The sequence below is a fragment of the Carcharodon carcharias genome, chromosome 5, assembly GCF_017639515.1.
Source record: "Carcharodon carcharias isolate sCarCar2 chromosome 5, sCarCar2.pri, whole genome shotgun sequence".
NCBI classification, from domain to species: domain Eukaryota; kingdom Metazoa; phylum Chordata; class Chondrichthyes; order Lamniformes; family Lamnidae; genus Carcharodon; species Carcharodon carcharias.
This window is the reverse complement of record NC_054471.1, coordinates 70,677,925-70,705,149: the sequence shown is the minus strand read 5'-3', so window position 1 is coordinate 70,705,149 and position 27,225 is coordinate 70,677,925. Positions and strand designations below refer to the sequence as shown.

The following is a 27,225-nucleotide window of genomic DNA, read 5'->3' as shown; positions in this document are numbered from 1 at the left end:
CAGTTGTGGTGAATGGCTGTTTTTTACACTGAAGGAGGTATTCGGTGTTGTCCCCAGGATTCACTACATGGACCAATACTATTACTGATATATCTTAAAGATTTGGGCTTTATAAATTTATTCATGAGATGTGAATACCACTGGCAAGGTTAGCAATTATTGCCTGCCCCTAATTGCCCTTGATGAGGTGGCGGTGAGCTGGCTTCTTGGGCAGTTGCAGCCCAGCTGCAGGTGTAGGTAGACCCACAGTGCTGTTAGAGAAGGAGTTCCAGGATTTTGACCAATTGATAGTGAAGGAAAGGGGATATTTTTCCCATTCAGGAAGTTGAGAAACTTGGAGGGAAACTTACAGGTGATGGTGTTCCCATGCCTCAGCTGCCCTTGTTTTTCTAGGTGGCAGAGGTCACAGGTTTGGCAGGTGCTGTCGAAGGAGCTTGGTGAGTTACTGCAGTGCATTTTATAGATAGTGGAATGCACCACGTGCCACATGTGGAAGGAGTAACTTCTCATCAGCCTCCAGAAACAATCAAGTGGGCTACTTTGACCTCGATGACGTTTAGCTTGTAGTAGTATTGGAGCTGCACTCTCATTTGGGGAATATTCCCTCACACCCATGACTTCTGCCTTTTTAAAAATCTATTCATTCATTCATGGATTGTGGGTATCACTGGCTAGCTCAATAGCTTTTGCCCTTGTCTAATTGCCGTTGAGAAGGTAGATGGTGGAGAGGCTTTGGTGAGTCAGGAGGTGAGTTATTCACTGCAGAATATCTAGCCTGTGACCTGCTCTTGTAGCTACAGTATTTATATGGTTTGGTCCACTTCAATTTTTAGTGAATGGTAACCTCTGCAGGATGTTGGTAGTGGGGATTCAGCGATGGTACAGCAGCTGAATGTCAAGGGGAGATGGTTAGAATCTGTCTTGTTGAGATGGACATTGACTGGTATTTGTGTGGTGTGAATGTTACCTTTTAAAGGTATGAGCCCCAATTTTTTTGATTACTAGACCTCACCCAGATAATACTCTTCGCTTCTGGAAAGAACTCTTTTCAACATGTTTAATTTACTATTTAATTTACTATACCTTAACGCTCAGGTTGTTTTTGAATGCAGTTCATTAAGAAAGATTGTCATTTTATAACAATGAATGAAGTGTAGTCACTTATGATTTACGAAATGCGGCAAGATCCCAGAAAGAACCAAGACATAAACAACCATCATCTGTTTTAGGTGTTGGGTGAGGAGTAAATGTTGGCCAGGCCACTGGGAAGAACTCCTCTGTGCACTTTCCATTAGTGGTTGAAAAGCTTACTGACTTCTTGTCAGTTGTAAAAGTGCTGTTCAGAATTTCCATCTGAACCTTGACCTCTTAACTTGAATGAATTTCTATAAAACGATTGCTTAGGACTATCTATTTAAAGTGTAGAGAAATAAAAGTTCAGAAGGAAGGAGAGAACATTTGGCAAAAAGAATTCTCCAATGACATTGTTAATACAGGTTGCACTGTCAGTTCAACCTGTGCTGCTTTATTTTCTGAATTAAACCAGCTTGAATGATTTCACTTTATTTTGGTAATTAAATTGAGGAAGAATTTTGCTAAGGTTGTTGAGTTATTTATCTTATACAAAATAATTATGTTGGTTGTTTCAACCCAGCCAATTTGTAGAGTGTATATGCCAAAAAGCCAAGTTTACTAAATAGATTTGCAGACATGTTTTAATGTTGCTTCTCCCAACAGCAGTACCTTCTTTGAACGTTTTCTAGTTAAGTAGTCTTTTTGTTATGAAATCTATTCATTCTGTGTCTCTGTGTTAAGTTAGCAGACTGTGGAAATTGTAATGTGTAAAGTACAGGGTGTTCCACCACTTGTTACTAGCCAGGAACAAATGTAACAAGGGTGGAACCTTTTTCGTGTGTTGTGATAGATCACTGGATCAATTCAAGGTTCAGTGAACAACAACTGAGGAGCCAGTTTTAGTCAGTCTGTCAGCCATGAAATGTCCCAGAGGCAAGGGACAAAGACAGGGACAGGAAGAGGTCCCAGTTAACAAGCATGAAAAGGACTGCAGTTAGTAGACTTTAAGTGAAGCAGGCTCTCCGAGAAGCTCAGAAGATCCACAAAGGCAGCTGAAGGTTTCTGATTATGTGCTGTTTGGGCAGAAGGACCCATTTGGAGCAGTGGTGTTCTGCTCGGCACAGCCGAAGATCTGAAATTGTGCTTGTAAGTTGATGCCTGAGTGTGCTTGGAGACTCCAGGAAAATGGAATCTCAGAAGGCGAGATTGAAACCCTGCGAGGTGGGCTGTTGCTGAAGCTGTCCTGAGTTGGAGCAACTTTTGGAGAAAATTCCAAGGCAAGATCTTCGAAGGTGAAGATTGGAAACCCTTGCGAGAAAAATGAAGTTTCAGTGAGATTGGTTGGCTCACAATGTGACAAATGTTTGGGTGGGTTCTGAGAAATCCATTCAATTGGGTTTGGGTGCATTTGGCTATTATTCTGTAATGTGGCATGTTTGACCACAATTTGCCTGTTAATTCACATGTACCTCATACTTACCCTAAATGTTAGAGTCGAAGATAGATATTCCTATCTTTCTCAACTTATATATTAAAGTTTATTTTTGTTTGTTCAAAACCTGTAGAATGTTGTGGCTTTATTCACTTAGTAAGCGCCTTGACTATCAAACTTTGGCTACTTTAAACTAAACATTATTGGTCACTAACTGGATCTCCCCCACAACCTGGCCATTCCATGGGATGTGGTTGATGATGGCAAGGCCACATTTATTGTCCATTGCTAACTGTCCTCAGAAGGTGCTGATGGGCCACTGCCTTGAAGCTATGACTTTTCTGTTATTTATTTCGCATTTAGTTTTTTATATTAAAAATCTGCAAATGGAAATCTCATGAGATGAGAAGTAGATTGTTCTATGTCAGAATTCAGGAAATCAATAGCTGTTTTAACTTTTCCTAGTGATCTCAATTTTATTTATATTTTTGATGCTGATCATTTTACCACAGTTTCTAAAAATCAGTCAATGCTCTTTATTTTTAGACTTTGAAGATGATGACGTCTATGGCCAGTCAGTAGAGGATGATTACTGCATTTCTCCAGCAACAGGTTTTGTTAATGTTCTAACATTTCTTTGCAATACTAGTACAAGCTAAATCTGATGCATAGTTTTCCATTAAAGGTCACAAAAGGAGACTTTACATGTCACCAGCACTTTTTTTTCTTGTACGTACATTCTTACTTTTACAATCAGAGTGGTTCTGATGCACAGATGTATCCTCATAAATAATCACTATGAATAGATTTTTCAGGAGCATTTTTAACATTTTTGGAAAATTTAACACATTTCTGCAGCCCCATTGCCTCCAACAACATCATAATAGTAGCTATGAGCTTGTAAAATAAATGAACTGCAGGGAGAAAAATCAAAGAAGTGGGATAGGAATTTTGTTCCCAGTTGTCGACCAGTGTTTGTGTGAAGTGTTCCTTTACTTCCTCTATGTACCCCTGTTCAACACCTCCTGAAAAAGTCACGATGTATGTATGAAATTGGTGGCTAGCTGTATTGAACTATTGTTGATCCAGTCATTTGGAGGTTCAGTATGCTGTCTATCCTATTGCTCTTATTTCCTTCAATTTAAACATTTAGTGTGGTAGCCATCTAATGTTCTTTGTTCCAAGTTTTAGCAACCCTAATCATTTGAGGATATGAAAAGATGGACAGGTTGTTCCATACAGCCTGTTCCAAACATTTATTATGCAGTGTTCCCTTTCACCGGCAGTCATGTAAACTTCTGGAAGGGGAAAACAAATTTAAAAACTGCTAGGCCAATTCAGGGGAAAATTTTAAATTGGGGAGCCTCTAAAACAATCATAATGTTGTGAAGAGATCATGACCATATACTCAACATCCCACCCACGTTTGCGCAGTGATCTCGGCCACAACATAGAACGTGTCCAGCTTATTGAATTATTACAATGGATCCACATTCACTACACAAGCTGGTAACTTAATCTAAGTGGTGATAACTCTCTACGCAAAGAGATACTTCCTAGTATTTAACCAAGCTTTATGTGCAAGTTGCTTGTATACACGGTCCGTTGTATTCCCTAAACTATCATGTTCAACTAGTCATTCCAAGCAGTCACAGTCCAGTTCAATGCCTTCATCATTCTCCCAGCTTATTGTGATAACTAAGGTGTTTTAAACTGTATCTTTCTGGTGACCCTTCCTTGTACCTTTATCCTCCATATCACCCACCTTCTGAAGGAACCTAAACTGGACAGAATGTTCTAGTTGAGGGGTAACCAGGCTCTTGTTCTTTCTGTTTTATGCTGTACTATTCTCACTATGTATCATAGTACTCTATTTTCTTTTTCATTATACTTTCCTTCTCATTAACTTCACCTTCAGAACCTCATATTCCTAGGTTCCTTTCCCACTCAATAGACTTCAATTCTGTATCAGGAGTGGCATGCTTGGCATTCGATCTATCTTTGTGAATGACACTACATTTGTCTACGTGAAATTACACCTATTTGGTAACGTTCCCCCATTGTACCTCGATTGGATTGTAGTCTATTTTTCGTGTTGATTGTCTGAACACGAGCAGAATTTTTTGCTATTTGTGAACATGGAGAGGGTTCATCTAGAACATTAATATAGATCATGAAGAGCAGCGTTCTATCATAATCCCAAATAACCCATTGTGCAGCAATTAGCCAAAAAGTTTCTTAAAATTCAAATATACAATTGCCAACCTAATTAGCTGAAACATTTAAACTAAATGGGTGAGGCATGACTTTCTTTTCCAGAAGCCATCTTATGAGCTGTTAATAATTCCTGCCCTGTTGAGCTACTTATACAGGTTACCTCTAATGATTTCTTCTAGCAACTTTCTAATAACTGAAGTTAAGCTAATGAGCCTATAATTTCCTGATTCTGATTTGTCCTGTTTAAATATTAATGTTGCATTAGCTTCCCTCCAATCCCTATTTTGTGAGCTATTAAATAGATAAATATTTTTATTCTAGTTTTCTTTCTTCGAGGACCTCTGCCGTTTGCTACCAACTCCTACAGAGAGTTACTTAATGTAGATCTGTAGATCCTTCTGCAACTTCTAATAGTGCAACTCAATATTTGACCACCGGAGATGTGATGAGGGAGTTACTGATAAGTCAGCAGATACGTTTTTCCTGTTATTGTTCGTAGTTTTGACTATAATCTGTATGGGCAAGAGATAACTCATTTATAATTATAAAAATGAAGCCATCTATTAACATGCTTGCTATATGTCAGTGAAAGCTATATATTGCTGAAAAAAAGAGACATGCTATCAAAGCTTTTGCCTTGCACTCATCAGGATAGCTCTCAAGAATTTTCCAACTGTAATGGGGGAACAATAGTTTATACTGCATGAGAAGAGTGTGCTGATTGGTTAGCAAGCGGACTCTGGTGGATGCATTGCAAGGGAGTATGGGCAGTTAACTCCCTGCTTTAACAAATTCAGACCAGGCAGGTCGACTCTAGTCAAGGCATTGCACTCTCTTCTCATGTACTGTAAATTATTGTACCCCATTATGGTTGGAAAATTCTTGAGCTGTCCTTATGAGTGCAAGACAAAAGCTTTGATAGCATGTCTTTTTTTTCAGCAATACTCAAGTTCTATACTACCAAACAACTATTTGATAACTATATAATTATCTGCATTTATTTTAATGCTGCAGCTGCTCAGTTCATTTACAAAAGAGATGATTACAACAGAAGGGCCTTTGCAGAGGAACCTCTGGAAGAAGGCGATGAATATGCGGAAGATAAAGTTGAGGAGCCTTCCCACAATAATCAGCCAATACTTAGTGGAGTTGACCAAGGTACACTAAATTGTTACACCATCAAGTGCAAGCACAATTTATATAATTAAAATATGACTCTCTCGTTTCAATTACCAGATGCATATTGCAATTTTATTTTGCAAATCACTTTATCGCTTCGTATCTGTGCTCTTTCGTTCTCGATCCTTTTGCAGGACAGAATCATAGAATTGTCTTACATGTGTTTTGCCAAGTGAATGAACGAGAATGTATTGTAAGATACTAAATCAGAGCAGTAATAGCTATTTTGTGACTGACTTCTAGTTGGCACAGTTACTGTGTGCTAGGTGTGCTGATAATGCTCAGTAGAGGGTCCAGATTCTCATTGCAGCTTTGAATCTTATTTGAACTTCATTACACTCTGTGTATTTTAGTGGTCTTGACTGGTCAAGGTGAGATTAGCAGTCGTGAGATAAGTTTTCCTTAAACTGTTCAAAAGAAATTGGAATACTTCATTTAGTGAAACATTGTAAGGAAAACTTAGAACATTTGTACAGTCAGGTGATACAAGTTATTTAGAAACGATTAGGCTGTCTAGCCTTGCGGCAAGTTTTAGCCATTCTGTTAGATTCTGGCTGAATTGTGCTTCAACTCCATTTACCCTAAAGCATGAAACATTTGTAGCTATCTTCAGTTGTAGATGCCAACTCTATTCGCTCCATGAGTATCAAACACCTGCTGAAGGCATTGGATAGCACAAAGGCTATGAGTCCTGACAACATTCCACTGTAGGACTGAAAAGTTGTGCTCCAGAACTAGCCACACCCTTAGCCAAGCTGTTCTAGTACAGCTACTACACAGGCATCTACCTGACAATGTGGAAAATTGTCCAGATATGTCCTGTCCACAAAAAGCAGGACAAATCCAACCCAACCAATAACCACCCTATCAATCTATTTGCAATCATCCAGCAAAATGATGGAAGTTGTCATCGACAGTGCTATCAAGTGATTCTTACTCAACAACTGATGCTCATTTTGAGCCACCAGAGTCACCTGGCTCCTTATTTTACAGCCTTGATCCAAACATGGTCAAAGAAGCTGAATTCCAGAGGTTAGGTGAGGTCAAATTTATTACCCTTTACATCAAGGCAGCATTTAATTGAATGTGGCATCGAGATGTCCTAGTAAAATTGAAGTCAAAGTGGATTGGTGGAAAACTCGCCATTGGCTGTAGTCATACCTAACGTAAAGGTTGTATTTGTTTTTGGCCAATCAGCTCAGCCACAGTACATCACTGCAGGAGTTCCTCAGAGTAGTGTCTTGAGGTCCAACCATCTTCAGCTGCTTCATCAATGACCTTCCCTCCATAGTAAGGTCAGAAGTGGGGGTGTTTGCTGATGGTTGCAGTGTTCAGTGTCATTCATGACTCATACTGAAGCAGTCTGTGCCCACATGCTGCAAGACTTGGGCAGCATTCAGGCTTGGGCTGATGTATGACAAGTTACATTCATGCCACACAAGTGCCAGGCAACGACCATCTCCAACAAGAGAGAATCTAACCATCTAACCATCTCCCTGACATCCAGCGGCATTACCATCACTGAACCCAATATCAACTGCCTCTGTCACTTCTCTCCCTTTCCTTATCGGGCCAAACTTCCTGAACATTCTTCTTATGTTGTATCTTTGCCTTGTTGCTTTCTTCTCTCCCCTCTCCAAGCTTATCTTGTGCATGAGACCCACTTCAAGTTCTCTTCACCCTACTGTCACTAAGCTACTGACCACTCACCTTCCTTTTGTGGCTCCTATCTTAACCGATATTGTGAATAGCTCTCTCTCTTCGTGTGCCTCCTTCAAATCTGCTGTCATCATCCTCCTCAAAAACAAAACCAACCCTTGATCCGTCCGTCTGTCCTTGCAAATTGCTGTCACGTTTTCCATCTCCCTTTCCTCTCCAAAGTCCCTGAATGTGTTGTCGTTTTCTGTATCCATACCTGTCTTTATCAGGACCCTTATGTTTGAATTTCTCCAATCCAGTCTCCATTCCGCCACAGTACCAAAACAGCTCTTAAAGACAAAATTGACACCCTTTGTGACTGTGATGAAAGTAAAATATCCATTGTCAGCCGTCTTGACTTTTCTTTAACCTTTGACATGGTTGGCCACACCATTCTCCTCTAATGCCTCCCTATAATAATCCACTTGGGTGTGATTGCACTGGCATGGCTCTGTTCTCACCTAATTGTAGCCAGGGAATTTTTTTTATTCATTCATGGGATGTGGGCTTCGCTGGCTGGGCCAGCATTTATTTCCCATCCCTAGTTGCCTCTGAGAAGGTGGTGTGAGCTGCCTTCTTAAACCGCTGCAGCCCATCAGGTGTAGGTACACCCACAGTGCTGTTAGGAAGGGAGTTGCAGGATTTGACCCAGCGACAGCAAAGGAACAGCGATACATTTCCAAGTCAGGATGATGTGTGTCTTGGAGGGAACTTCCAGGTGGTGGTGTTCCCATCTATCTGCTGCCCTTGCCCTTCTAGAAGGTAATGGTCATGGGTTTGGAATGAGCCTTGGTGAATTCCTGCAGTGCATCTTGTAGTTGGTGCACGTTGCTACTACTGTGCGTCGATGGTGAAGGGAGTGAATGTTTGTGGATGTGGTGCCAATCAAGTGGGCTGCTTTGTTCTGGACAGCGTCAAGCTTGTGTGTTGTTGGAGCTGCATTCATCCAGGCAGGTGGGGAGCATTCCATCTCACTTCTGACTTGTGCCTTGTTGATGGTGGGCAGGCTTTGGGGAGTCAGGATGTGAGTTACTCGTTACAAGATTCCTGGCCCCTGACCTGGTCTTGTAGCCGCAGTATTTATATGGCTATTCCAGTTCAGTTTCTGATCATTGGTAACCCCCAGGATGTCCATAGTTGGGAATTTATTGATGGTAATGCCATTGAACATCAAGAAGTGATGGTTAGATTCTCTCTTGTTGGAGATGGCCATTGCCTGGCACTTGTGTGGCATGAATGTTACTTGCCACTTATTAGCCCAAGCCTCGATATTGTCTAGGTCTTGTTGCATTTGGACTTGGGCTGCTTCAGCATCTGAGGATTTGCGACTGGTGCTGAACATTGTGCAATCATCAGCGAACACCCTCACTTCTGACCTTATGATGGAAGGAAGGGGTAATTCATGAAACAGCTAAAGATGCTAGGGCTGAGCACACTACCCTGCAGTGATCCCCTGGAGCTGAGATGACTGACCTTCAACAACCACAACCATGTTCCTATGTGCTAGGTATGACCCCAACCATTGGAGAGCTTTCCCCATGATTCCCAATGACTCCAATTTTGCTAGGGCTCCTTGATGCCACACTTGGTCAATTGCTGCCTTGATGTCAAGGGCAGTCACTCTTGTCTCACCTCAAGAGTTCAGCTTTTTTGTCCATGTTTGAACCAAGGCCGTACTGGGGTCAGGAGCTGAGTGGCCCCGGCAAAACCCAAACTGGGCGTCAGTGAACAGGTTATCGCTAAGCAAGTGCCACTTGATAGCACTGTTGATGCGCCCTTCCATTACTTTACTGATGATGGAGAGTAGACTGATTGATTGGGCAGTAATTGGCTAGGTTGGATTTGCCCTGTTTTTTGTGTACTGGACATACCTGTGCAATTTTCCACGTTGCCCGGTAGATGCCAGTAGTTGTATTGGAACAGCTTGGCTAGAGATATGGCAATTCTGGAGCGCAAGTCTTCAGTAGTGTTGCCGCAATATTGTCAGGGTCCATAGCCTTTGCTATATCCAGTGCTTTCAGCCACTTCTTGATATCATGTGGAGTGAATCGAATTGGTTGAAGACTATCATCTGTCATGCTGGGGGCCTCTGGAAGAGGCCGAGATGGATCATCCACTTGGCACTTCTGGTTGAAGATTGTAGCAAATGCTTCAGCCTTATTGTTTGCACTAATGTGCTGGTCTCCTCCATCGTTGAGGATGGGGATATTTGTGGAGCCTTCTCCTCCGGTGAGTTGTTGAATTGTCCACCACTAAACATGACTGGATGTGGCAGGACTGCAGAGACAACCTAATCCATTGGTTGTGTGATCATTTAGCTCTGTCTACCACTTGCTGCTTATGCTGTTTGGCATGCAAGTAGTCCTGTGTTATAGCTTCACCAGGTTGACACCTCATTTTTAGTTATGTCTGGTGCTGCTCCTGGCATTCCCTCCTGCACTCTTCATTGAACCAGGGTTGATCCCCTGACTTAATGGTAAGGGTAGAGTGGGAGATGTGCCAGACCATGAGGTTGCAGATTGTGTTTGAGTACAATTCTGCTGTTGCTGATGGCCCACAATGCTTCATGGAAGCCCAGCCTTGAGTTGCTGGATCTATTCGAAATCTATCCCATTTAGCACGGTGGTCGTGCCACATAACATGATGGAAAGTATCCTCAATGTGAAGACCTGACTTCGTCTCTACAAGGACTTGTGCGGTGGTCACTCCTACCAATACTATCATGGATAGAATGCATCTGCAGCAGGCAGATATGATTCTGTGAGGATGACTATGTCAGGCTGTTGCTTGACTAGTCTGTGAGACAGCTCTCCCAATTTTGGCACTAGCCCCCCCCCCCCCCCGATATTAGTAAGGAAGACTTTGTCGGGTCGACAGGGCAGAGTTTGCTTTTGTCGTTTCCGGTGCCTAGGTCATTGCTGGGTGGTGTGCCTAGTTTCATTCCGTTTTTGAGACTTTGTAACAGTTTAATACAACTGAGTGACTGGCTAGGCCATTTCAGAGGGCAGTTAAGAGTCAGTGACGTTGCTGTGGGTCTGGAGTCATTTGTAGGCCAGACCAAGTAAGGATTTCCTTCCCGAAAGGGCAGTGATGAATCCCTTTCAAAAGTCTCTTTTCCTGTTCCCGCACAATTATCCCTGTTGTCCCCAGGAACCAATGCTTGGCCCCATCCTTTTTCTCATCTGTATGCTGCCCTCAGTGCCATCATCTGAGAAAACTCCAGTTTCCACTTGTGCGTTGACGATACCCAGTTCTATCTCACACCACCTTTTTCTTTCCCTCCACTGTCTCTAGATTATTCAGACTACTTGTCCAACATCCAGTACTGGATGAGCAGAAATTTCCTGCAATTAAATATTGAGAAGACTGAAAGCATTGTTTTCAACCCCAGTCACAAACTCTGCTTCCTAGCCATTGACTCCTCCCTCTCCCTGTCAATTGCTGAAGCTGAACCAGACTGTTTGCAACCTTGGTGTCATACTTGACCCTGAGATGAGCTTTTAACCATACACCTGTGTCATAACTAAGACTGCCTATTTCCACCTCCATAATACTTACGCAGTCTGCCACTGCCTCAGTTCATGCTGCTGAAACTGTTTTCCATGCCTTTGCTGTCTCTGGGGACTTGGTTATTCTAATGAACTCCTGGTTGATCTCTATGTTCCATCTTCCATAAACTTGAGGACATCCAAAACTCTGCTGCCCGTGTCCCGTTTTGGACTAAACCCCATTTACCCACCACCCCTGTACAAGCTGACCTACTTTGCCTACCAGTTAAGCAGCGCCTCGATTTGAAAATTCTCGTCCTTGTTTTCAGATCCCTTCATGGCCTTCCCAATTTCTGTAATCTCGTCCAATCTTCTTAAATATCTGCCTTCCTCTAATTCTAGCATCTTGAGCGTTCCTGATTTTACTTGCTCCACCATTGTTGGTGTGCATTCAGCTGCCTGGGTCCTAAGGTCTGTAATTCTTTCCATAAACCCCTCTACGTTTAAGGCGCCCCTTAAACACTGCCTTTTTAACCAAACCTTTGATCATCTACCCTAATATATCCCTTTGTGGCTTGGTGTTATATTTTGTTTTAGAATATCCCTTTGATGCACCTTGGCACGTTTTATTATGTTAAGGATGCACTATAAATATAAGGTTTTTTTTTGTTGTTCACCTATTCTGCATGTTCTTACGCTTGGGTTCAGAATGGTACTGGCTGAGACTCGTGAACAAATTTTCAACTTATTGACTTGTATGGGAAAACTCCTTGCCAGAAACAAGGGAACAAATCAAATGAATTAGATAAAAAGACTCCTAAAATCACAACATCATGGAATTAGGTTGAGGTGATTTCCCCGACATGATTCTCCTAGCTGCACGAGCTAGAATTATTTCTCTAGTTAAGGAAAGCTAAAAATGTTGCAGCAATGGCATTGATCTAATGGAGATAAGTCAAAGTTAATTTAGATGATTAATCTTCCTCACTGCATGAAGTGCCCAGTGTACACAGGGAGTTCTTCAATGATGGAATTTTTCCCTAATGGCTTTGTTAGGATTTTAACTTGACAAGTGGGAAGAGTTATTTTCAAGCTTTTTACGAGCTATAAGTACCAGTGCACAATTTAAGCCATTTGAAGAATTTGTTTTTAAACATTTATTTGAGAATATATATTTAGAGAAAAGTTTTGAATTAGTGTTGCTTTATTCAAATAGTTATCCCCACATTAATACAGAGATTTTGTTGCTATATGATTATGAGAAACCTATCTGAACATTCTTTTCCGTTACAGCTCGTCTGTGTTCCTGCCTTGACAAAATGAGAGAAGTCTTGGGGGAGTCTGTATCAGAAAAAGTGATGGTGGATGCTGTGCTGAATAGTCAGTACGATGCACGTAAAGCCCTGGATCTTGTGCTTTCCGAGGACTGCCAGCAAACCTCAAAAATAAAGACCCAGACTATAGCCCCTGCACGGAAACCCACAATAGGTATATGAATTTTCTATGTTACTTTATGTTCTATGTGTTTTTCTTTAAGTGCCTCAGTGTCTTAAAATCAGCAATATATTGTTTGATAAAATTGTATGTTAATATTCTGTGGTCAAAAATTAAGCTTGGCTAATTTGATAGGTAATCATAGTTGATATTCTTTGTTGGATTTCACCATGCAAATAAAGTTGTAGCTTAGCATTTTAATGCAGAATTTGAAAACCAACGTGGGTGTTTTAACCTGCCAGGTGGATGGGTGGGTGTGTCTTACTGACTTCTGCACTTAACTAGAGCATGTTTGTGAGAATGTGGGACACTTTTTTGGGATAGTCGGGTCTGCTGCTAACATATGCTAAAAGTCAATTGACTGCATGTTTAAGCATGGTTTAATGACCAGTGCACAGATTTCCTGGAGCTCGCCAGATCGGGCAAGGTGAGAGTACAGCAGGGATTAATGGGACTGAGCAGTTGACAGGTTGGCAAGCTTTTAAATGCACAGATATGACAGCTGCTTCTTGACCTAGGTGAAAAGCTTTTGCTCGGAGGACTTGATTTACTGCTTTGTGAGTGATTTCCAAGTGATCGTTTCTGCTAGTCGGGAGCTTTTTGACTTTGATCTGTAGTTTCCAGCTGTCAATCTTCTCAGCAGCATGGGAGCCACTTCTGCAGCTCTGAGCAGCAGTAGATTTTCCCTCAGCTCCACAGGACAGAGGGGATGGACACAGAGCTGCAGCTCGCAAGAGATGATACCCCGATACATGGTATATGGGTAGAAGAAGAACTTTTCGGACATGACTGAGCATTAATGCCTCAGGAAGCTTATAATCTCTTGTTGGGTCATTGCTGACATTTGCTGCCAAGTGGACCAGGTTACCAGTGATGGACAAAATCATCACAGTCCTGAATTATGTCATCTCCAGCTCCTTCCACGGAATCTGTTGGTGAGATCTTTAGAATCTCATAACCTGCTTATGAGGAATACATCTCCCAGGTGACGGACTGCTACTTATGTCCACTTTGCTGCTGATGAGTCCAGTCAGAATGAGAGAGACCCCAGATTTGCTGATCTAACTGGATTCCCAAAATTATAGAGAGTCATAGATTTGTACAAATGTGGCAATCAAGGCATTCTCGGATCAGCCAGCAGTTGTCTTCAATCGGAAGGGATTCAACTCCATTAATGCTCAGTTTTTATGTAACCGAAATATGTAGGAGCAGAAGTAGGCCATTTGGCCCATTGAGTCTGTTCCGCCATTCAGTGAGATCGTGGCTGACTTGATAATCCTTAACTCCACTTAGCTGCCTTTTCCCCATACCCCTTGATTCCCTTACTGTTTAAAAATCTGTCGATCTCAGCCTTGAATATACTTAAAGACCTAGCCACTACAACCATCTCCGGTAAAGAATTCCACAGATTGGCTACCCTCTGCGAGAAGAAATTCCTTCTCATCTCTGTTTAATTGGCCATTACTCTGAGGTTATGCCCTTTGGTCCTAGACTCTCCACAAGGGGAAACAATCTCTTAGCATCTACCCTGTCAAGCCCCCTAAAAATCTTGTGTTTCAATAAGGTCACCTCTCATTCTTCTAAACTACAATGAGTACAGGCCCAAGCTACTCAACCTCTCCTCATAAGAAAATCCCTTCATCCCCGTGATCAACCTAGTGAGCCTTCTCTGGACTGCCTGCAATGCCAGGTTACCTTTCCTTAGATAAGGGACCAAAACTGTTTACAGTATTGAAGGTGTGGCCTAACTAGTGCCTTGTATAGTTTTAGCAAGACTTCCCTATTGTTATACTCCATTCCCTTTGAAATAAAGGTCAACATACCATTTGCCATACCTGTTATCTGCTGAACTTGCATGGTAGCTTTTTGTGATTCATGCATGAGGACCCCCACATCTCTCTGTGCTGCAGCTTCAACCTTTCTCCATTTAAGTAATATTCAGCTCCTCTATTCTTCCTGCCAAGGTGCATAACCTCCCATTTTCCCACATATTCCATCTGCCACGTTTTTGTCCATCACTTAATCTGTCCGTATCCCTTTGTAGACGGTTTGTGTCATCCATACCACTTGCCTTCCCACCTATTTTTGGGTCATCCGCAATCTTGGCGAAAGTACATTGTTTCTTTACCCATGTCATTAATATATATTGTAAATAAATGTGGTCCCAGCACTGATCCTTGTGGCACTTCACTAGTTAGAGGTTGCTGTCCTCAAAATGCCCCCCCATCCCCATATCCCAACCCCCTGTCTTGTAGTAGTTAGCCAGCCCTCTATCCATGCTAATATACTATCCCCAACAACATATGTTCTTATCTTATTAAGTAGCCTCACGTATGGTGCCTTATCGAACGCCTTTTGGAAATCCAAATATATTACATCTACTGGTTCCCCTTTATCTATCTTGCTTGTTACCTCCTCAAAGAATTATAATAAATTTGTCAGGCATGATTTCCCCTTCATGCAGCCATGCTGACTCTGCTTGATTGTATTATGCATTTCTAAATGCTCTGCTATTACATCCTTTATAGTAGGCTCTAACATTTTCCCAATGACAGATGTTAGGCTAACTGGCCTATAGTTAACTGTTTTTTGTTTCCCTCCCTTTTTGAATAAGGGTGTTACATTGGCAGTTTTCCAATCCTCTGGGACTTTTCCAGAATTTAAGGATTCTTGGAAAATTACAACCAGTGCATCCACTATCTCTGCAGCTACCTCCTTAAATATCCTAGGATTCAGCCCATCAGGTCCAGATGACTTTTCGGCCTTTAACCCCCTTTTTCTCTAGTGGTAGCTCTCATATTTATTTCCTCCCCTCCCTTTTGCTCTTTGATTATTTAGTATTTTTGGAATGCTATTAGTGTCTTCTACCATGAAGACTAATGCAAAGTATTTATTCAAGTCCTCTGCCATTTCCTGGTTCCTCATTATTATTATTTCCCCAGCCTCATTCTCAAAGGGGCCAATATTGACTTTGGCCTCTTTTCCTTTTTATATATTTAAAGAAGCTCTTACTGTACATTTTTATATTACTTGCTAGTTTACCCTCTAACCATTGAAAGATTATTGTACAAGTCTGTGCAATATACTCAGGAAATTGCCATGATGTCGTCTTGGTGTCGGTCAAGTCTCCTATTAATATTTGTACTTTGAATCAGAATCAGTGGTTGGCGCTCTGGAGTCAAGGGCACCCATGAGGAGCCCTACCATGGTGCACAGGAAAGCTACAATACACACAACATGAACCCAGATCATCATTGAGCAGGTTATTGGGATCACTATGCAGCACACAGAGGGCTAGAGCTGTAGGAGGAGAAAGGTGATAACACTGCATCTTCAGAAGTGGAGCCTGAAGTGGCCAAGGTACCAGGAGCCTCTCACTTAGCTGTCGGAGATGCAAGGAATGGACTTACTTGAGCTTCAACTGATAAGATGGTGCAGCTATCTGGCACACCAATGCTGAGCTCACTGTGTGCACTACCAGCATAGTAGTGCCACAGTCAAAAATCCAAACCTCTCACTGACACCCCATTGCTTGTTTTCTACTCTTCTCATACCATTTTCCTGAAGTCCACTTGACAGGTAACTGGTAACAGGGGGGAATGACTGGAGGATGGAGTTTCGAAATAAAATTTATGGTGCATAAATGTCGACAGTAGTACTGACAATTTAGTAAGTTTTTAAACACCAATAGTACTGAAGACTTGTGCTCCAGAACTTGCCGAGTCCTCCCTAGCCAAGCTGTTCCAGTGCAGCTACGACACTGGTATCTACTCAGCTATGTGGAAAATTGCCCAGGTATGTCCTGTACACAAAAAGCAACACATTCCAACCTGGCCATTTACCGCCCCATCAGCCTGCTCTCCATCATCAGTAAAGTAATGGAAGGGGGCATCAGCAGTGCTATCAAGCACCTGCTCACTGACGCCAGGGCCACTCAGCTTCTGACCTCATTACAACCTTGGCTCAAACATGGACAAAAGAGCTGAACTCCCGAGGTGAGGTGAGAGTACCCTCGACATCAAGGCAGCATTTGACAGAGTGTGGCATCAATGAGCCCTAGCAAAACTGGAGTCAATAGGAATGGGAGAAAACTCTCCACTGGTTGGAGTCATACCTAGCACTTAGGAAGTTGGTTGTGGTTGTTGGAGGCCAGTCATCTCAGCTCCAGGACATCACTGCAGGAGTTCCTCAGGCAGTGTCCTCAGCTCAGCCATCTTCAGCTGCTTCATCAATTACCTTCCTTCCATCATAAGGTCAGAAGTGGGGATGTTCGCTGATGATTGCACAATGTTCATCATTCGTGACTCCTCAGATGCTGAAGCAGCCCAAATCCAAATGCAGCAAGACCCGGACAATATTCAGGCTTGGGCTGACAGGTGGCAAGTAACGTTCGTGGCACGCAAGTGCCAGACAATGATCATCTCCAACAAGAGAGAATCTAGCCATCACACCCCTTGATGTTCAATGCCATTATCATCACTAAATCTCCCACTATCAACATCCCAGGGGTTACCATTGATCAGAAACTGAACAGGACTCACCATATAAATACCATGGCTACAAGAGCAAGTCAGAGGCTAGGAATCTTGCGACGAATAACTCACCTTTTCCCCAAAACCTGTCCACCATCTACAAAAAACAAGTCAGGAGTGTGATGGAATACCCCCCACTTGCCTGGATAAGTGCAACTCCCACAACACTCAAGAAGCTTGACAGCTTCCAGAACAAAGCAGCCAGCTTGATTGGCACCACATCCACAAACATTCACTCCCTACACCATCAATGTGCAGTAGCAGCAGTGTGTACTTCTACAAGATGCGCTGCAGGAATTCACCAAGACTCCTTGGTAGAGGAGGACCCTGGGACAGGCAGTCAGCAGCACCTAGAAGAGAGTATGAGAGGAGGACCTTGGGCCAGGCAGTTAGCAGCACCTAGAGGAGAGTGCGAGAGGAGGATCTAGTCTATACTCAAGTAGAAGTAAGGGTAAAATAAAAGCAAGGATCCATATTCTATTTAGTTAAGATATGTCTGTGGAGCTCACATCCTGCGCTGGATGGGAAATCCTCGACGCCCCTGGTGGTCTGGATGACCATGTGTGCAGGAGGTGCCTCTGACTGGAGCAACTCAAGCTCCGGGTTTTGGTGCATTCACAAGGTTCGTGGCTAGCACGTGTCAGGATGTGGTCGCCCGCAGCTTAAGGAAGTGCAAGCGGAGAGGGAATGGGTGACCACCAGACAGAGTGTCCCAAAGGGGACCAGGCAAGTAGTGAGAGGATCCCTCAAGTGCATTTCGCTCGCAAACCATTTTTCAGCCTTGGAAAATGGTGAGAGTGACAATTCCCCTGTGGAGGCCAACCAGAGTGAAGGCAAGGCACTGTGGGTGGTCCAGCTGCTCAGTGTAGGAGGAAGTAGTTTGGTAGGGGATTTGTTATTGAGGGGAGTAGACAGGCGCTTCTGCGGCTGTAGACGTGACTCCAGGATGGTATGTTGCCTCCCGGGTGCAGGGTCAAGGATGTTAATGGAACGCTGCAGGACATTCTGACGGTGGAGGGTGAATAGCTAGAGGTCGTGGTCCATGTTGGGATCTTTGACAATGGAAGAAAGAGAAATGAGGCCCTGCAAGCAGACTGTAGGGAGTTAGGTAGGAAATTGAAAAGCAGGACTTCAAGGGTAGTAATCTCCGGATTACTCCTGGTGCCAGGCAGTAGTGAGTATAAGAGCAGAAGAATAGAGCAGATGAATGCATGACTGGAGAGATGGTTTAGGAGGGAGGGCTTTAGATTCCTGGGACCGCTTCAGGGGGAGGTGGGATCTGTACAAGTTGGACGGGGTTACATCTGAACAGGAACAGGACCAACATCCTCGCAGGGAGATTTGCCAATGCTGTTTGGGTGGATTTAAACTAAATTGGCAGGGGGGATGGGATCCTGAAAAGTAGCTGAGGGGAGAGAAACTGAGGTAGAATTAGAAGTTAAAATGCTAGTGAGTCCAGAGAGCAGAGGAAACATAGACTAGATCAGAAAGAAGTGAGTTTAGCAAGACTAAATGGAATATATTTTAATACAAGGAACCTGAGGAATAAGACAGATAAGCTGAGGGTACGTGGGAATATGACATCATAGCTATGACCGAGACTTGGCTAAAAGAAGGGCAGGATTGGCAGCTCAACATTGCTGGTTATAGGGTATTCAGGGGAGATATGAGGAGGGCAGAAGTAAAAAGCACAAAAGGGGCAAACACACTGTTGGGTGTGTACTATAGGCCCCCAAACAGTCAGGGAGAGATAGAGGATCAAATATGTAATCAAATTTCAGACAATTGTAAGAATAATAGTTTAGTAATAGGGGATTTTAAGAACCCAAATATTAACTGGGATAGATTTAGTGTGCAAGGTAGGGAGGGAACAAAATTCTTAAGTTGCACCCAGGAGAACTTTTTTTAGCAAGTACGTAGAAAGCCCAACAAGGGAGGGGGCAGTTCTGGACCTAATATTCGGAAATGAGCCTGGACAGGTGGAAGGTGTATCAGTAGGGGAGCATTTTGGAGATAGTGACCTTAACTCAGTTAGATTTAGGATAGTTATCGAAAAGGATAAGGTTGGGCTGGGAATAAAAGTTCTAAACTTGGGCAAGGCTAATTTGAGACCAAGACGAGATGCGATTTGGCTCAAGTGGACTAGGGGCAGCTACTTGTAGATAAAACTATCAGAGCAGTGGGAGGCATTCAAGGAGGAAATAGCGAGAGTACAGGGCAAATATGTTCCCGTAAAGACAAAGAAGGGGGACCAAGCACGGAGAACCCTGGATGTCAAGGGACATAAAGGTTAGGATTAAGAAAAAAAGAGAAGGTTATGGCAGATCCTGAGGGCTCAGTACAGCAGAGTCCTTAGAGAAATATAAAAAGTGCAGAGGGGAACTTAAAAAGGAAATTAGGAAAGCTAAGAGAGTGCATGAGAAAGCATTGTTGGGTAGAATAAAGGAAAACCCAAAGGGATTTTTAAAATATATAAAGAGCAAGAGAATGGCTTGGGGAAGAGTAGGGCCAATTAGGGACCATAGAGATAACCCCAGAAGATGTGGGTGCAGTCCTCAATTAATGCTTTGCGTCGGTCTTCACAATGGAAAAGGATGATGCAGATATAGACATCAGGGTGGACGACTGTGAAATATTAGAGGAAATGAACAGAGAGAGGGAAGCGGTACTAGCGGGTTTAGCGGTCTTAAAAGTGATAAATCTGCAGGCCTGGATGAAATGTATCCCAGGCTTTTGAGGGAGGGAAGGGAAGAGATATCAGAGGCCCTGGCAGTAATTTTCAAATTCTCTCTGGCCACAGAGGACTGGAGGACTGCTGACATTGTCCCATTATTAAAAAAGGGAGGAAGGGATAGACCAGGAAATTATAGGCTTGTCAGTCCAACCTCGGTGATGGGGAAGTTACTAGAAAGCATTCTGAGGGACAGAATATATCTGCACATGGAGAGACATGGATTAATCAGGGATAGTCAGCATGGATTTGTTAAGGGAAGCCCAAGTTTGATAAATTTGATCAAATTTTTTAAGGAGGTAACCAGGAGTGTTGATGAGGGTAATGCATTTCTTGTGATCTACATGGTCTTTAGCAATGCTTTTGATAAGGTCCCTCATGGCAGACTGGTCAAGAAAGTAAGAGCCCATGGGATCCAAGTGGCATGTTGGATCAAAAATTGGCTGAGAGGCAGGAAGCAGAGGGTGATGATAGAGGGATGTTTCTGTGACTGGAAGCCTGTTTCCAGTGCGGTTTCGCAGGGCTCGTTGCTGGGGCCCTTGCTGTTTGTGGTGTACATAAATGATTTGGACTTAAATGTGAGGGGCATGATCAAGAAGTTTGCTGATAACACGAGAATTGGTAGAGTAGTAAATAGTGAGGAGGATACCGTAAATTGCCGGAGGATACCAATGGACTGGTCCAATGGGCAGAGCAGTGGCAAATGGAATTCAACCTGGAAAAGTGTGAGGTAATGCACTTGGAGAGGGATAACAAGGCAAGGGATTACACTGTGAATGGTAGGACCCTGGAAGGTACTGAAGATGGAATGGACTTTGGTGTGCCTATCCATAGATCCCTGAAGGTAGGGTAGGTAGATAAGTTGGTTAAGAAGGCAAAGAGGATACTTTCCTTTATTAGCCGGGTCATAGAATACAAGAGCAGGGAGGTTATGCTGGAACTCTATAAAATGCTGGTTAGGCCACAACTGGAGTATGGCGTGCAGTTCTGGCCACCACATTATAGGAAGGATGTGAATACATTGGAGAGGGTACAGAGGAGATTTACCATGATGCTGCCTGGGCTGGAGGGTATAGGGTATGAGCTATGAGGAAAGATTGGGTTGGCTGGGATTGTTTTCCTTGGAACAATGGAGGTTGAGAGGGAACTTGATGGAGGTGTATAATATTATGCAGGGCATAGATAGGGATAGGAAGGCACTTTTTCCTTTAGTAGAGGGATCAATAACCAGGGGGCATAGATTTAAGGTAAGAGGTAGAAGGGTAAGGGGGAGTTGAGGAGAAATATTTTCACCCAGAGGGTGGTGGGAGTCTGGAACTCACTGCCTGAAAGGGTGGTTGAATCAGAAACTTCGGAACATTTAGGAAGTATTTAGATATTCACTTTCAGATATTCTAGATATTCAGCCCTCCAGGGCTATGGGCCAAGTGCTGGAAAATGGGATAAGTGTTGTCAGATCTTTGTTGACCGGCGTGGACAGGATGGGCCGAATGGCCTCCTGTGCTGTAGATGTCTATGAGTCCTTAGATAGCACCTCCCAAACCCACGATCACTACCATCTGGAATGACAAATACAGCAGACAGATGGGAACAGTACCACCTTGGAGTTCACCTCCAAGTCACTCACCATCCTGACTTGGGAATATATCGCTATTCCGTCACTGTCGCTGGGTCAAAATCCTGGAACTCCTTTCCTAACAGCACTGTGGGTGTACCTACACCACGGACTGCAGCGCTTCAAAAAGGCAGCTCACCACCACCTATTCACAGCCACTAGGGATGGACAATAAGTGCTGGCCTAGTCAACAAAGTCCACATTGCGTGAATGAATTAAAAAAAAAAGATGATTTCCATTGTGAAACCACAAAGTCTTCCTTCCTTTTCCATTTACACTGATGTGGTGTCACCCTTATGGCTTCAGCTGAGCTAGAGGCAAGCTGCTTGTTCCCCTGCTCTTTTCTTTTATTGATTCACAGGATGTGGGCTTGCCCATCTCTAGTTGCCCTTGAGAAGGTGGTGGTGAGCTGCCCTCTTGAACCTCTGCAGTCCATGTCATGTAGTGACTTGGAGGGGAACTTACAGGTGGTGGTGTTCCCATCTATCTTCTAGGTGGTGGTGGTCATGGGTTTGGAAAGTGCTGCCTAAGGAGCCTTGGTGAATTTCTGCAGTGCATCTTGTAGGTGGTACACACTGCTGCTACTGTGCGTTGGTGTTGGAGGTAGTAAATGTTTGTGTATGTGGTGCCAGTCAAGTGGCCTGCTTTGCCCTGGATGGTGCCAAGCTTCTTGAGTGTTGTTGGAGCTGTGCTCATCCAGGCAAGTGGGGAGTATTCCATCACACTCCTGACTTGTGCCTTGTAGATGGTGGACAGCCTTTGGAAGTCAGGAGGTGAGTTACTTGTTACAGGATTCCTAGACTCTGACCTGCACAGTATTTATATGGCTAGTCCAGTTCAGTTTCTGCACTGATTGCTGAGATGCTGAGGGCCAGCATCCTGTGGAATTTGAAGCCAGTGATGGGTTCCACTGAAGACTACTCGACCTGCATGTTCTGGGGCAGTTTCAGCCATTGGGACAGAAGGCAAAATATGGGGCTCAGACTCGAGATGGAGGGTAGGTGGGGAACTGCTTTGACCACAGTCTGCAATTCCATGTACCCCTTCACCATCTTCCCCTTCATGGCCTACCTGCACTTCACTGTTAGCCAAGATCTGGAGCCTACTATGCTACACTTCACTGGCCAAGATAAGACTTTCTTCCAACCTGTTTAAGCTGATGGACTGAGTTGATCAGGGCCAGTATGCACTTCCTTGACTGCTGTGTCTGATGTTCCATGTGGTGGTATACTCTTGCTGCATAGGTGGGCATCTACGCAAAGGCCTAAGATATCATTGAATTCATGGTGGCGAGGGAGTTCTTTCTGGGCTACCATTCTATAATATTGCACGGTTTCTCTAGAAGTGTTGAAAGATCTCAGACGTTTGTGTTGATACTCCAGAATAGCCCTCTTTGATTCCTGAGGCTTGCCACCTCCGTTCAGCTGAGCAGAGCTTGGAGGGCCCTGCACTCTCCAACAGGACTCTATACTACTTTCTCTGTCTCCAGTATCTGTTTTTGCTTACTTGTGATGTGTGGCTCACCACATGACAATTCAACGACCTGTGTGGGTCCTGCTGAAATGTGTGTATCTGAGCTGGTGGAATGCATGAGAGTAATGTGACATGCTCCCTCAGTGTGTCTTACTCCTCTGAGAAGTCTTTTGTCATCTGCCACCAGCTCCTGAATGACACCTGTAGGACCTGTGGGTGATGAAACATATGAATTAAAACTGATAAACGTTGAAAGGGTTGAAAGTCGACAGTATGCAGATCAACGTATTTCGGTGACTGCTGACATAAGGTCACTTGAATGAGCATTGTGTGTTGGTGGCTGTGATGGTCTAATTCTGTCAGCAGTAAGGTGTGAAACCCTCATCTGTCCATCACCATTGGCCATGCATGTCGTGGCTAGGCTTGTCACCAGTGCATTTGCCACCCTCATGACTAGGAGGCCGCCCCTGCTTCACTGCCTGCCTGCTGCAAGGAGAGAAAGAAGGTCGTTTTATGAATGTGAGAAGTGGAATATGTTGTGAGGATGAAATGACAATATTTGTGGAGGGTGATGGTGGCGATAAGATGAGAGTGAGTGATGGCCGGTTAGATGGGGATGTGAAGAGATCCCTCAGCAAAAATGAATGGGTGGAGCTGCATTGTCAGTCTTTCAAGTGCTATGTGAGAGAAGGCTGGGGAAACCAGTGTGTGGTTGACACTTGAAAGTGGGATGTCACTCGTTTCCTGTCCTGATGAGGTCATTGAAACTCTTGCTGGATGTGAGAGACCACATTCCAGCCACGCCTGCTTGGTTTCTGAGGTGGGCTTCTTCCTCTGGCTGCTGGGAATAAAATGTCTCTGTGAACCCTTCATAGCCTGCAGCATGATGTCCAGGTCAGCTTTCACCTGTTGGTAGTCTCTCACTTGCCAGGTGTAGAATAGTTCCATTCTGTGTTTTGCAGGGCCAGATACTGAAACTTCAAGTCAGGTGTGGCTTGTGATCATACCCACCTGCTCCAAGTGGCCAGAGAAATATGAAGTTGAAGGTCAGCAGTGGCTCAGTTAAGAAGCCACTGAAAACCCTGCTCTATGAACTTGAAGGTTCCAGACTCCACCTCCCCTACCCACACTGCGTGCAGGTCCTACCATTTAAATTCAGTCCCAAGTCTTAGCAGTGTTTTGTAGCATGGTTTTTATGGTATCTTAGTCAGAACATTCTTGTAACGAGCACTCACCCAGGTGCAGCTTTGCTACCTGAGTTCATAGCTGTAGTCACAAAGGCTTTTATCAAGGGAAATGAGGGTGGTTTGCAATATTGTAAGGCTGGAATGTGTTGGGGTTAGCTTGTGAGAAGAGATGGTATTGTTGAGCCAATTGTACTTGTGTGATAACATTTTCAGTATTTTAACTTCCTTGCCTTTCTACCATTTAACTTTATTAGTTTTGTATTGTACTATGTTTAATACTTAGCACATGATGGATGACCTATCTGTTTAATTGAAAAAGCCCATTTAAGCTGCCCATTGGATATGTGTGTTTTTCAATTTTGATGTGAGAAAACCAGCATGATAAGGGTTTCTTTCATTATGAAATGAGTGTAGTAAATTCATTTAGGTAATAGACAAATAAAAGTCTCAGGATTTGAACAGTAATATATTTTTGTGCCTTGGTTTTTGAGATAAGAAATGAATCTTAATTGCCAGAAATCTTAGGAGTGAAAAAAAAGGAAGTAAACAATGTAACTTCTATATTAGCAATATAGGATATGTAAAAAAAAAATCAGAAAGAAGAAAAGCCCTTTTAGCCCAACCAGTTTGCTACATTTTGGCTGATGTCAATCTTGTCTCCCTACCATCTCATCATACATACTCTTCCTTCGCCTCTTGTCTGAATAGCACATTGATTTGGACATTTCAACCAACTTACACTAATTCCTTCAATGACCATTAGTTTATGCCATGAACTCTCTCCTCTATCCCCACTCCCATTCCAATTCCCCTTTTTCCAATAATTTATATTTTTAAATACAATTTTCTTTTCCCACCTATTTCCATTATTTTTAAATGTATTTCCATCCATTGTTTCATCTCCACCTTTTAATCTATTTCGATCCCTCTCCCCCACCCCACCCCCACTAGGGCTATCTGTTACTTGTTCGTCCTGCATTCTACCCTTAATGTCACCATTAGCACATTCTAAGATAATATCACCTTCGTCAACACCCTTTTGTCCTTTTGTCTATGACATCTTTGGCAATCTCTTCTTTGCTTCCAACTATCACAGGCCCTCTATCCAGCTCTACTTGTCCCCCTCAATCAGCTTATATTTCACCTCAGTTCTGATGAAGAGTCATACGGACTTGAAACGTTAATTCTATTCCTGTCAGATGCTGTCAGACCTGCTGAGTTTTACAGCTATTTTTATATTAGTTTATGCCATATTTTTAAATTATTATTTTGTGTAGGGATAACATAAGAACATAAAAAGTAGGAGCAGGATTAGGCTATTTAGCCCTTCGAGTGTGCTCTGCCATTCAGCAAGATCATGGCTGACCTGAACATGGCCTCAACTCCACTTACCTGTCTGATCCCATAACCCTTGACTCACTTGTAGATCAAAAATCTGTCCAACTCAGCCTTGGGTGACCCAACCTCACCTGCTGTCTTGGGCAGAGAATTCCAACAGTAATAATAAGAAATTCCTCCTCATCTCCATCTTATTCTGAAACTGTGACCCCTAGTTCTAGATTCCCCCACAAGGGGAAACATCCTCTCAGCATCTACACTGTCAGGACCCCTTAGAATCTTCTATGTTTCAATAAAAGCACTTCTCAATCTTCTAAACTCCAATATGCATAGATCCAATAACCCTATCCACCCTGTCCATGCCCCTCATAATCTTGTACACCTCAAATCAGGTCGCCCCTCAGCCTTCTCTGCTCCAACCCTCAACCAGCTTATATTTCACCTCTATTCTAGTCTATTCAACCTCTCTTCATAACTTAAATGTTTCATCCCAGGCAACATCCTGGTGAATCCCCTCTGCACCCCCTCCAGTGCAATCACATCCTTCCTATAATGTGGCGACCAGAACTGCACACAGTACTCCAGCTGTGGCCTCACCAAGGTTCTATACAACTCCAACATGACCTCCCTACTTTTGTAATCTCTGCCTCGACTGATATGCCTTTTTCACCACCCCACTAACATGCCCCTCTGCCCTCAGAGATCTATGGACACACACGCCAAGGTCCCTTTGTTCCTCAGAACTTCCTAGTGTCATGCCGTTCATTGAATACTTCCTTGTCAAATTGCTCCTTCCAAAGTGTATCACCTCACACTTTTCAGGGTTAAATTCCATCTGCCACTTATCTGCCCATTTGACCATCCCTTGACCATCCCGTCTATATCTTCCTGTAACCCAAGACACTCAACCTCACTGTTAACCAATCGGCAAATCTTTGTGTCATCCGCAAACTTACTAATCCTACCCCCCACATAGTAATCTATGTTGTTTATATAAATTACAAATAATAGGGGACCGAGCACAGATCCCTGTGGTATGCCACTGGCTTCCAGTCACTAAAGCATCCTTCTGTCATCACTCTCTGCCTCCTACAATTAAGCCAATTTTGAATCCACCTTATCAAATTACCCTGTATCCCATGTGCCTTTGCCTTCTTTATCAGTCTCTCATGTGGGACCTTGTCAAAGGCTTTGCTGAAATCCATATAAATTACGTCAACTGCGCTACCGTCCTCTACACACCTGGTGACCTCCTCAAAAAATTCAATCAAATTTGTTAGGCATGACCTCCCTCTGACAAAGCCATGCTGACTATCCCTGATCAAACCTTGCCTCTCCAAGTGGAGATGGATACTCTCCTTCATAAATTTCTCCAATAGATTCCCTAGCACTGACGTGAGACTCACTGGCTTGTAGTTCCCTGTCTTATCTCTACAACCCTTCTTAAATAGTGGAACTTGCATGCTTACTTTTTGTGAATCATGTATGAGGGCATTCAGATCCTTCTGTACCACAGCGTTCTATATTGTTTCACCATTTAAGTAATCTTCTGTTCTTATTTTCCTCCTCCTAAAGTGGACAACCTACATTATAACCCACCTGCCAAATTTTTTGCTCACTCAGTTGGCTGCCTATATCCCTTTGCAGACTTTTGTGTCCAGCTCAAAACTGGCTTTCCTACTTCTCTTTGTAACATCAGTAAATTTGTCTACAATACACTTGGCCCCTTCATCCAAGTCATCAGTATAGATTGTATGTAACTGAGGC

General features: G+C 43.3%; 1 protein-coding gene across 4 annotated transcripts in view; it reads left to right on the top strand.

Annotated features, from left to right (window-relative positions):
- The window catches only part of hbs1l (HBS1-like translational GTPase), a 169,485-nt gene that overhangs the window by 14,271 nt on the left and 127,989 nt on the right, over positions 1-27,225 (top strand). For 2 of the 4 annotated variants that reach the window (XM_041187494.1, XM_041187496.1), the window contains exons 2-4: positions 3,053-3,118; positions 5,738-5,881; positions 12,382-12,576. In XM_041187494.1, coding sequence (XP_041043428.1) covers positions 3,053-3,118; positions 5,738-5,881; positions 12,382-12,576 — 405 coding nt within the window. The remainder of the gene's footprint in view (positions 1-3,052; positions 3,119-5,737; positions 5,882-12,381; positions 12,577-27,225) is intronic. The other 2 variants (XM_041187497.1, XM_041187495.1) reach the window with 1 other exon arrangement.